The 11,860-nt window shown below is 41.7% G+C and overlaps 1 protein-coding gene across 2 annotated transcripts in view; it reads left to right on the top strand.

Annotated features, from left to right (window-relative positions):
• LOC102196907 (interleukin-1 receptor accessory protein-like 1-B) overlaps positions 1 to 11,860 on the top strand; it is a 342,277-nt gene that overhangs the window by 313,339 nt on the left and 17,078 nt on the right. For both annotated transcript variants that reach the window (XM_005730958.1, XM_005730957.1), the window contains exons 8-9: positions 4,733 to 4,878; positions 9,889 to 10,035. In XM_005730958.1, the coding sequence (XP_005731015.1) occupies positions 4,733 to 4,878; positions 9,889 to 10,035 (293 nt within the window). The remainder of the gene's footprint in view (positions 1 to 4,732; positions 4,879 to 9,888; positions 10,036 to 11,860) is intronic.

Here is an 11,860-nt window from a genome sequence, read left to right as displayed (position 1 = left end):
TACTAGTTTTATTTTGTTGTATTTATCCGCGACACCTTAAAGGCCGGTCCGTGAAAATAATGTCGGGCATAAACCGGTCCGTGGCGCAAAAAAGGTTGGGGACCGCTGGCTTAGAGTACCAATCAGGTGAAACTAGATAATCTTCTATGGCACACCTGATCATTTCTCACGGCACACCTATGTGCCGCAACACAGTGGTTGGGAAGCACTGACATAGCGTACATGTAACATATTAACAGCATACCAGTACATGTAACATAGGCGTAATGTCGCCATAAATTACTATGCCTGATATATCCAACTTGTAAATGTTCACTGACATTAACAGAACAGACATACACGCACTGCTTTTCAGTTGCTTTTTTATGTCTATCACATTGAAAATATGCTTGATGACTGATGAGCTGTAGAATTTTTTTAATTCAACAGTTCTTAAACTTTAGAATCAATTAAACTTGATATTTTGATATTTCTTCTACCATTTCACTTTCGTTTTATTTCTTCTCCACCAACAAAGTGCCTCATTTATAACCATTTTGATGCATTAACACCAAAGAAATATACCAATAAAAAGATAAACTGTTTAGCACTGGTTTACTATTAAAGTGCTGGTGCTCAAAGTGGGAACCTGACTTTAGTGGAATTGGAGAGGAAGGAATTTACCAGTGCCTGGGAGAGGCAGCCTAGCCTTTGTCCACCATGATTATCTGACGGTATTATTATCTCATACTGTGCTCGTACAAACTTTTTGAAATATGAGTTGGTCCTCAAAAAGCTCAAACGCTCTTCACCAATACCGGCACCATGTCCATGGTGGAGGTGGAATTTTTCCACTGACATAGTGAGATAGTGAGATGTTACGAAATGACTCTAGTGATCCGTGGAAGTCTCCTATGAGGCCGTCATGTGAGACTGTTTCTCTTGGTGACTGATGTTAAACTTTAGGTTATTTTTATTTTTCACCCTTAAATATAGACCCACGCATTAATAGTGTTATTTTCTTTCACTTTCTGAAGCTTTGAATTTTTCCGAGAAAAGCCACATGGTCTGATTTCTAAGCTGAAAAGGGATTTACCTCTTACCGGAGATTATTAAATAGGAGCCAGGCTCTTGTACAGAACAGCTTAGTTGGAAAAAGTGCTTACTTTGTTCAAATTTATGAGAATATACCTCGACACTTTGAGGGTTTTGGTGTCAGCTCTTCTCATTGAAGCCACTTAGCTACAGTATGACACCATTCTTTCTCCTCTCTTAAACAAGGGAGACAATGATAATGAAGAGAAGGCTGTGAAAATCCATTTTATGCTAATGAACACAATATCCTGCCAAGAGAAAAAGAAAATAAGCTTTCAAGTATCAGAGTGTTTCTCCAGTACACCAACTGTGATCAAATAGTCGAAGCAATGGATTCTACTCTTTGCACACGCTGTTTGTAATGTGGGAGAGTATATAGATTTCTAGAAAAGGGAGTACTTTGTAACAGAAACATCATCTCGCTAAACCTTCTGGCAAAATGTGTGTGATAGGTCGGTGCTGTAGTGCATCGTGACAGTCACACTATTATCCCCATACCAATGTGTCACAAGCAATCAACGTCAAGAGCCTCAGCGAGTCAACAGAGCAGTAATTTTCATGGGGGAAATGTGTCATGACTCATATGGTGTGTGCTTATCGGCAGTCACGGACGGGCAGCTCCTACCTTCATGTAGTTTTGTTCCACTGATGCGCTAAAATGCTACCATCTAAAAAAGTTGCTAGCACATACTTTATGTCAGGAAAAAGTAGAGCTTGGAACTGAGCTAAGGTTGTGTCTATTGTAGATGCCTGGTCTTTAGAACTCGGGAAAAATAGTTGCAGATATGCACTGTATAGGTATAAAGTGCATAGTTGATCTCAGACAGTGTCTCAGAATTGCACTCTTCCCAGACAGAAGTAATTCCAAGGTCATGATTTATGGATTTTAAGATGCACGCTGTAGACAGAATTCAGATTTACTTGGGGTGAACCTTTTGGTAAGATATTTTATTAAAGAGTCAATATTCTCTCTTATGACTTTTTGACTTTAATTTTGTTTTGTTTTTTTCTGATCTAGCGTTTGTATTTGGAGTCTGTGTTTTCAGAGCTGCAAACACTGGAATAAGAACACATGTACCCTTTCAGCCCTGCACGTTCTGAGTCAGAATTCTTTCTGTTCCTTGTGTTTCATTGTCTCAAACAAACTTGTTAAAAGCTTTCAGACGCTACTTTTATGTACACCTCAGTAATGAGGCAGCTAGAATCCCTGCTCAAAAGCATGTTTGAAGTTATGATGTTGCCAAATTTTACCAAACAATCTGTATCTTAGCTTCATTTTACCAACCAAAAGTCCAAAAGCTTTTGACAGCAAAGCATTAGCCGATCTCTCCTGATTAATTGATAGAATCTGTCCACCATCAGACATTTCATGTTCAACACTTGCCTTTGGCTCAAACAGCAAATCAGCCTTTCATCATCACGATGGCACCTCAAAAGTCCAATGCTGTCTTATGTGTTTGGGTCCAAAGCAGAGAGGAGAGACTTTGGAGTGAGTTAGCTCCAAAAGTCTACAATATCTGCCTCGCCGCACCAGGCAAACACTTTTTGTAGCGGTTCCTTAAAATGTAAGAAAAATGAAGGAAGCAGGCAATTATTTATGACACTGCCACTTGGCCAAAGCTGGAGTCTGACTGTACCATCTGCTGCATTAGAATTCAAGCGTCATCAGACCCAGCTAAGTTTTTCCAAATTGTAGGCTCAGTTTCCTGTTCTTAGTTGACTGGGAATGAGATTCAATTCAATTCAATTTTATTTATATAGCGCCAAATCACAACATAAGTCGCCTCAAGGCGCTTCATAGATACAGAGAAAAACCCAACAATCATATGACCCCCTATGAGCAAGCACTTTGGTAACAGTGGGAAGGAAAAACTCCCTTTTAACAGGAAGAAACCTCCGGCAGAACCAGGCTCAGGGAGGGGCGGCCATCTGCTGCGACCGGTTGGGGTGAGAGAAGGAAGACAGGATAAAAGACATGTTGTGGAAGAGAGACAGAGGTTAATAACAGATATGATTTGATGCAGAGAGGTCTGCTAATACATAGTGGTCTTCTGCTGCTGTAGCCCATCTACATGAAAGCACAGAGATGCTCTTCTGCATATATTGGTTGTAATGCGTTGCTATTTGAGTTATTGAGCGTTCCCACCATCTTGAAGCAATCTGGTCTTGTTGAACTTTAACGGGCCGTCTTGACCATACCCACTCGGTTAAATGCACTGAGTTGCTGCCCTGTGATTGGTTGGTTGGTTAGATATTTGCATGAGCGAGCAGTTTTTGTACATAACAAAGTGGCTTTATCACTGGTCTAGTAAAAAAGTTGTTAGTAAGCCTTGAAGTTCTTTATTCTTTTTAGCTTTAGACAGACAAAGTTATCAAAACAGTAATTACACAAGTTAGAAGCTGACTTTTAAGGACACTTGAACATTAGGCAGCTACGCAGTCAAGTGTTTTCCTGCTAACATGTAGGAGTCAAACAAACAATAAAGACAGGACTTAATCATTATTGAACTATGACTCTGAAATCCTTTACCAGACAACAATGGAGAAACATTTTACTACTACAACACATGACCCTCTCCCAGCTTTTTTCTTTTCAACGTGCTGCTGTCATCCAATTCAAAATGCAATTATATTTAATAAAATCATGAATTATTTTAATTTGAATGAATATTTCAATTTAAATCTTTTAATGAAGTTGTGCATGTGAACGGGAATTTTGCTGTTGATTATTGCTGCTGTTCTTTGTCTGCTGGATGAAGCATGCTGAGGTTAGGTCTCTTAATAGCTAATCTTACTCGTTATACAAAGAACCACCATGAACCAGCCAACTACACAGCTGAGGTTACAGCAACAAATTAATAAAGTTGATGAAAACAAACCTCGAAGCCATACTTCATCCGCACGTCTCTTCGCCAACATTTTCCCAGCGCATTTTTAACTTGTTATATTGTCTCCAAGAGACCAAGTAATTAAACAGTCCACATTTAAAGCTTCAATAACTGATGCTTTTGATCAGCTTGGGTCAGTGCAACATCTTATAACCCCATTGCAATACCAGTTTATGCATCTAGCATAGAGCAATGCTGCTAGTTGGGTTCTAGGACACTGCGTTGCTTCTGTTTTGGTCTGTACCACATCCTGCAGCGAAATACTCCAATAACACACTATTTTATGCCATTTTATTGCGCACCAGAAAGAGCATAGCGGGTTTATTATTGCTTTTTTTAATGTGAACAGAAGTAATGACTAAAGTGGAGTTGATAAGAGTGTTGAGAGTGAACCGAAATATTAAAGATATGGCCAATAAAAGCCAAAACAGGGAGTTATCTACATTTACTCAATAAAGCACCTAAATAAACTAACCAATTACTTTGACTGCTTTATAATCAAACCCTGCGTTTAGATGTTTTTTGTGGGAATAATTCAAGGACATTAAACAAATAGCGTCCTGCTCAGGTAATAAAGTGTCTGGTCTTCAGCAGAAGTCCCCATTAGCTAGCTTTTTGGGTCATTAAACTAATGACTATATTAACATTTGTTTACCCGGCCCCCGCCCTGCTCTGTTACTCACTGCGAAGCACGCTACCAGCCTAAGGAGATTCATTTTCACCAACTTGCACACGCTTATTGTTCATTTGCTCTTTGCTCCCCCCTGTAGGACAATCCGGGAGCACCTGGGAGAGCAGGAAGTTTCGATCTCTCTGACCATCGAGTCTCTGGAGGAGGCCGACCTGGGCAACTACTCCTGCTACGTGGAGAATGGCAACGGGCGGCGACAGGCCAACGTCCAACTCGTCAAGAAAGGTGAGCCAAGCTCACAGATTCACGTGCAAGCTGGAAAAAGACAAATCGGTATTTAAATCAGGAAGTGCATTTCAACATAAATCTAGCAGATGAATAGAGGAGCCTTTATATTTAATAATAGGATGTTACAGCTTTCCAGGACAAGAGCACCATTTAATACCACAGGCCTCCACTCTGACAGTGGAGAGAATCTCCTGCAGCAGTTCACCAAGTAATAAGAAGAACTACTGGCGGGATCCTGGGAGTTGACCAGTTGTTTCCTGCCTCGGGCGGGGAAAGAAAATAGGACAGTTTGGTGGATAGTGCATAAAGCCTATTCATCCACCTCAGCCTGAGGAAGCATTCGTTTGCGTGGGGGAGAGAGAGAAAGAGAAATTACTTACTGAGAGAGGCAGCCTTCGGTGTTGTGATGCCAGACAAGCTGTTTGAGTGTCTGGCAGTGACCTCTCCCAACACACAAATCCTCCTTTGATCGCTGATCTCTCACTCATTTTCTCATCTTTCATCACTGGCGACTGTCTCCTCCGCCCCTTCCCCACTTCCAGGGTTTTTATCCAAGCAAACTTTTTTTAAAATTTCCCTATGATTTCGCCTCACTGAGGATCGACTGTTTGAAAGTTGATTCCATGATGATTTTTTTTAGAGAGATGCACATCTTCAGTGTGGTTATGTAAGTCTTTTTTTTTTCATATTTTTTTATTAGGCAAGGCCAGAGGAAGCGAGGGGGGGAGGTGTCTTTGCATCCTTAAAGTTGTCAGCATTGAATACATTAACATAGTAAGATATTTCTCTTCTCTTTTAAGCCTACTGCTTTGGATCCAGCTTTGATGCCAGCCCAGTTCCCCTCCATTTGCTATATTAAAGGGGCTTATGCTGCAAAGTCGAATCTCAGAATAAACAGGGGAAGATTAGCCCTGTCCTCTCGCAGGATAGCGAGACCACGTGAAATTGACTCAATTCAGTGTTGTTTGGGGTTTTGTGCTGCGTCCGTAGAGCGCAGGTTCCATGCAGGACTAGTTAGTGTTAACACTGCTTTTCTAAAATGTGTCTCCTCACTTGTGTCGTGGAGCTGGAAACAGCACTCGGAATGACTTTACTCTTTCCCCTCGTTGTAGATAATCATGGCGCATCAGTCAGAATATGCATAGCATGAAGTCTTAGCATCCTTTTTTCCACTTCTTCTTCTTGCTATCAAGAAGTTGGAATTCTCCCAGCATTAACAACACCAGCAGCACTGACAGTAAATTGCTCCCAGCACTGGAAGTTCAGCGTAGATTCTCCATTTGTGAACGCGAAGAGCAGCAGGTTCAGGTTTCCAAATTTTATTTTACTACTGAATGAGTGCTTCGCCTTTTCATCATCCCTCTTTTCATCCACATCCCTAGACGATGAGAGATGCAGAAATGGGGGCAAGAGAACGAGATGATGAATTGCCCGATGCCATGTGGCTCCATCAAATCCAGCCTTCTAGTCGTCAGGAGCTAATTTGTCTTAATCTGTCCCTCTGCAGCGCTGCTACAATATGGATGCCAGGCAGAGAAGAATTGGCCTCCTCTGCTGTAATCTCTGCTGCTTGAGAAGCAGCTGGCTCGTTATTCTGTCCAGATATCTGAGCGGAGAAGCGGTGAGCGCTACGGCAGGACCGCAAAGTGAGAGGGTGGCGGGGGAAAGGACGGTAAAGAAGAAGCGAGGGATCCGGGTTCTCGTGGTGCTTGTTAGCTGCGGCACCTCTCTCACAGAAAACTAAGTCGGGATGATACTTGGTGGCCAAAGTGACAGAAACTGAGGCAAAGCGAGAAAGTCTGAGGCTCAGTGGGGTAAAGCTGTGTTTATGCTTCCCTACGTTTGTTTTGAGTATTTTTTTTTCCCGTTCGCGCATATGTTCGTCCGTGAGTTTGGCTGAAGGTCGACGCGGGACAGGCGTGATGAAGCGGCACGCGCCGTGCTCGTTAGCTCTCCAGAGCATCATCCTTCATCACGCGAGCTGTCAGCCTGATGGCCGCTGCAGTGGGACGGGCATCGCGCAGTCCAGCGGGGTTAAACGTGCGTCCGTGATGGATGGTGATGCACACGAGGCTTCTCTGTCCGTGTTTATGTGTATGCGCAGCTTTGCAGTCAGTCCAGGTTTTTTACTGTTGTCCATTAGTCAGCCGATGAAGGGTGACCACCCAGATTTTGCGAGGCGTAGCCAAAAAGAAAACTGCAAAAGATGGACAGAAAACACTGTAACAAAGAAAAAGCCTTGAAAATGAGACAAGAGCACGAAAAGACAAAGCAAACGACCTGAATTTCAAGGCAACTTACTAGACCGTGCAGCCTAATGGTTGAGTCCATTGTCCAGTAGTGTGACATATCACCTTCAATTTGCCTGAGGCAAACTCTGACTGAATAATGTCATTGTATGGACCTTTTTTAAGATACCATGAGTAGATAAACACTCTGTGCAATAGTTTTAAGGCTCATTTATTTACCCCCAAGGAGCCAGACTTCAGCAGTAGTTCTCCAGGCTTTCAGAAGCTCTTTCATTGTTTTTCTTTGAACATTAGCTGCTTTTTTCTTTGTAGTGCAGTCCTTGTACCTGACCATTTTTAGTTAGCTGAGCCACTTAGCACTGACATATAAGTCAAGGGATGAGCCGTGTTGTCTACACATGACAGACAATTTGCAAAGATCCAATTTTAAATAGTGTTTTTTATTTGTACTGGCATAAAATTGCATTTTTGCACCAACAGAGTGATTCCGAAAGAGTTATTTGTAGAAAACGTGCCATATCTCAACACGGAGTGCAGTGTGTCCTTAAAAAGTTTGAGGAAATTTGACAAGTAGAGGATAAAAGTGGCAGGCCTTAAAAACTACCTACAGAAAATACACAATGTCTGAGTCAAGTCAGGTTCTTAAGAAACAGGACAAAAAATCCAGTAAAGACCTGACACAGGACATGAGAGATGCATCTGACCCTTTAGTTGAGCCAAGTTTGCTGAAGCCTCAAAAATGGAAGTGTGGCTGTGAAGAAGACGTTTTTATGGAATGGAAACAGTGAAAAAGACTGAGGTATGCCATATTGCACAAGAACTGGACTGAAACAAGTGGAAACAAGTCTGATGAAGTGATGAAATGAAAAGTCTATGAGGAGGTACAACAGCGAGTGTCCATAGTCATCTGTGAAACACAGTGGAGGCTATGTCATGGTTTGAGGAGCACTTTAAACGGTGGTGTTGGAGATTCTATAAAAACTGATGGAGACTGATTTTGGTTCACCATGAAATACCATCTGGAAATCATCCGATTGGTAACGTCTTCATTTTTCAGCATGACCATAATACCAATTATGGATTGGCCTCCCCAGAGCTCGAACCTCAACATTACTGAAGCAGTGTGGGATCATCTTGTCAGAGAACAGAAGAAAAGGCAGCCAACATCCAAAGAAGAGCCCTGAATGTCCTTTAACAAGCCTGGGGAACTATTCCTGAAGATTAACTAAAGAAATGACGAGAAAGCTGCCTATGAATGTTCAGGCTGTGATCAAGAATAAACGGGTCATACCAAATATTCACTTTCAAGCTTGTTAGAATTGTATAAAAAGTGTTTTTGCCTGTGTTTCCATGCATGTTCGTTCACATCACAGTAAATCACTGCACATATTTCTCATTTTCTTGGCAAAATATGAAGAAATGAGGCGTGACTCAAGACTTTTGCACATCACTGTAAAACTGAATTATCACCAGTGAAGTTCCTAGAATTTAGCGTCCGCTGATCCTTCATGTTTTCATGAGATAATGGCGGGCTGCAGTGATGACAGATGGCAGGAAGCGCAGGCTGCTTCGATCTGTTTGTGTGCCGGGCAGTTCAGCTAACAGCCAGGAGCTTCACCTCTCAGCAGCCGCTCTCATGTAACTGATCTTCATAAGCGCGGTGCTCAGATCTGTCACATGCTATTGTTGCACTAGTTGCCTCAGTGTGAGTTTTCTTTTTTTTATTATTGTTATCCAGTCAAGCCAGGAGGCGTTTAATGACAGGTATAGAACTGGCTGTACTTTCATTCCGCTTTGAGTTATGTGTCATCTGGATCCGGTCCAGCCACAATAAGCGACACGCAAAAGATGGAGAGGAAAAGCGAGAAAAAGTGACACAAACACACGCTGAATGAATGCAGCCACGGGAGACTCATAAAGCCTTTTTTGCAAACAAATGTGGAGGTGCAACAAAGCCATTTCATTAATAATAAATAGCTTTTTTTTAACCATCGTGACCGCGTCACGCATTACTTCTTGATTGATTATTTACTGCTGTTCCGTTACTGGATACAAACCTGCTCCAGTGCACCACAGTGTAAAAGAAAAGAAATACAAGGGAATTAGAAAAGCAAAGGACTAAGAATTTGTGATAAAATAAAGGTAGTCTTGCAGAGTCAAATGTCTGCAGTAAAAAAGTTTTTTTTTTTTTTGTTTTTTTTTAAGGGAAACAAAACCTCGAAATGACTATTGTGATTACAAAATCCTCAAATCTTAAAAACCTGTTTAACTTCCATCCATCCATTCGCTACCGCTTATTCTTTTCAGGGTCGCGAGGGGCGCTGGAGCCTATCCCAGCTGTCATAGGGCGAGAGGCGGGGTACACCCTGGACAGGTCGCCAGTCTGTCGCAGGGCTAACACACAACTTTAACTTTTTTCTGAAAATTTCAAAAAGCTTGAAATCAGCCACAGATTATAAAAGGAGGAGGATGGTTAATTGATGGTTGGAAACAAGTCGGTCTAAGCAGTCGCTTTCTGGAGAAATAAGGGAAATTGATTGCACCGCGGATCAATTTGCAAAGGAGGGAAGGCATGAAAAATGCTAATGAGAAGCACCCATGTTATCCACATTTACTGGAAATCAGAGAAATTTTTCAGCTTGCAGGGTTTGATTTTTGGCACTTTTTGGAAGACTGGATATCCTGCTTGTTTTTTCCTCTCACTCCTCTCTGTTTTTTACCCCCCATCGCTACTCCACCCTATGTTTTGGCTTACTAGCGGAGCTGATGTACACTGTGGAGCTTGCCGGAGGTCTGGGAGCCATCCTGATGCTGCTCATCTGCCTCGTGACGCTGTACAAGTGCTACCGGATCGAGCTCATGCTCTTCTACAGGAACCACTTCGGCAGCGAGGATATAGATGGAGGTAAGATGTTGTTATTCATTTTAATAATATTTGGTGACGAGTCCTTTCCCTCAGTGTGAATCAAATCTCCAGACCTGAACCGATATCACCTAAGAAAACACCGGAGCCATTTTTCATATCTTAAAGCTGCACGTGGCACGGTTTTATGTAAATGTATGCATCTTTTCTAAGTATAAATAACACAGAGAGGAGCAAACGATAGTTTCTCATTCACAAATCTTTCTTTTCAATCCATATGCAGTAGACTGTCCCCGAAACAGCATCACCATCCTTGATGTGGCTCCTTTTCTTGTCGTCTTTGTTAACAAAAAAAAAGGTTCACACTGAGAGTGCTGTTTCCTTATATAACAAAGCACAACCTCTGGGTAACGGAGACTGGATTGTTCAAACAGTTTTCACTGGTTGCGTTTCAGAGCCTCCAACAGGCAAAGCTGCACAGTTTAGCTTTAAGGGGACGGTGCGGCCTTGATCACTTAAGCGCTGTGAGCGCGGCGGCAGCAGCTGCTGCTGATGTGCTTTCTATTTTAGGGGACATTTAGTCACTGTGTGTATTTTTTTCCCATTATTATTCTGTTGCAGATGGGGTAACTAACACCCACTCACCCAGTAATGCGAACGCTTGTAGTTCACATATGCTGCTTTCACCATGTTACCCAACGTGTCACTGTCACTTTATTCAGAGCTGCTTATCTTGTAAACTTTTTTTTGTTATACTGAAGCAGCTGCTGTTTTGTGGGATTATACGGCATCGATCTATTCACAGTTCTCAACGGCTCACAAGAGTAAAATATAGAACAATAACCACTTTGTCACGAGGAATAAACAGCAGTTGATTGCACTGAATTTTTTCACCAATCACAAGTAGTTGCTGCTCAACCTCTGGGCGCCCACTTTCAACATTTAAACATTAAATGTAGACATTTTTGTGTTTCATAAAGCATATTAGCTCAGGTTGAACTTTTCATTTCATGACACTCCAGATGTTTTCAGTTGGTGAAAAGTCTGGACTGCAGACAGCCCATTTAAATCGTTGGAGTCTACTCTTATGCCATCACTGACGCAGGCTTTCAAACTGAGCGTCGATGGTTCCTCTCTTCTTTAGTCTGAAAGATGTGGTGTCCATGTTTATCACAAAGACCTTCAAATTATGAATCGTCTGATCAAAGAACAGTTTTCCACTTTGCCTCATTCCATTTTGAACAAGCTTCAGCTAAGAGAAGATGCTGTTATTTCTGGATTATGTTCATATGGGATTCCTGAGTCAATGCAGTGATTTCCACTGCTTTCATTGTAGTGCAGACTGACGGCTCAAAGATCACTGGCATCCAAAGCAGATTTTTAGCCTTGTCTCTTGCACACAAAGATTTGTCCAGATTCTCTGAATTATTTGATTACATTATGATCTGTAGATGATGAGATATTCAAAGTCTTTGCATTGGGTTTTGTAAATGTCAGAAAAGGCAATGGAGTAAAGAACCTGACAAACTGACAACATCTAAGGAAAGCACACAGATAAATATATACAGAGATGTCACAATCATACAATAATGAAACTGAAAGAACAAAGTCAGAAAGTAAAAACCACAGCAAGCCAAACAAAGAAAATAAATACATGTCAAAATAAAGCAGCAAGAGGCCAGTTCTAGATCAGAAAATGAAGTCAATGAAAAGTGCAATTCCTTATGCGGCCACTTGAGGCCGCCTCTAAAATTAGTCAGTCCTCACAAACGCCCATGTTAAAATGCTCAACAAAGAAACTGTTTTGGTTCTATAGCAATTAAGAAGTTAAGTAGCTTTTCTTTCCAAGCTCCTTAGAATACCATGA

Source organism: Pundamilia nyererei, unplaced genomic scaffold (genome assembly GCF_000239375.1).
Source record: "Pundamilia nyererei isolate P.nyererei 1_Seehausen unplaced genomic scaffold, PunNye1.0 scaffold00040, whole genome shotgun sequence".
Taxonomy (NCBI): Eukaryota; Metazoa; Chordata; class Actinopteri; order Cichliformes; family Cichlidae; genus Pundamilia; species Pundamilia nyererei.
Note: the sequence above shows the minus strand (reverse complement) of the source record. Positions and strands in the feature narration are given on the sequence as shown.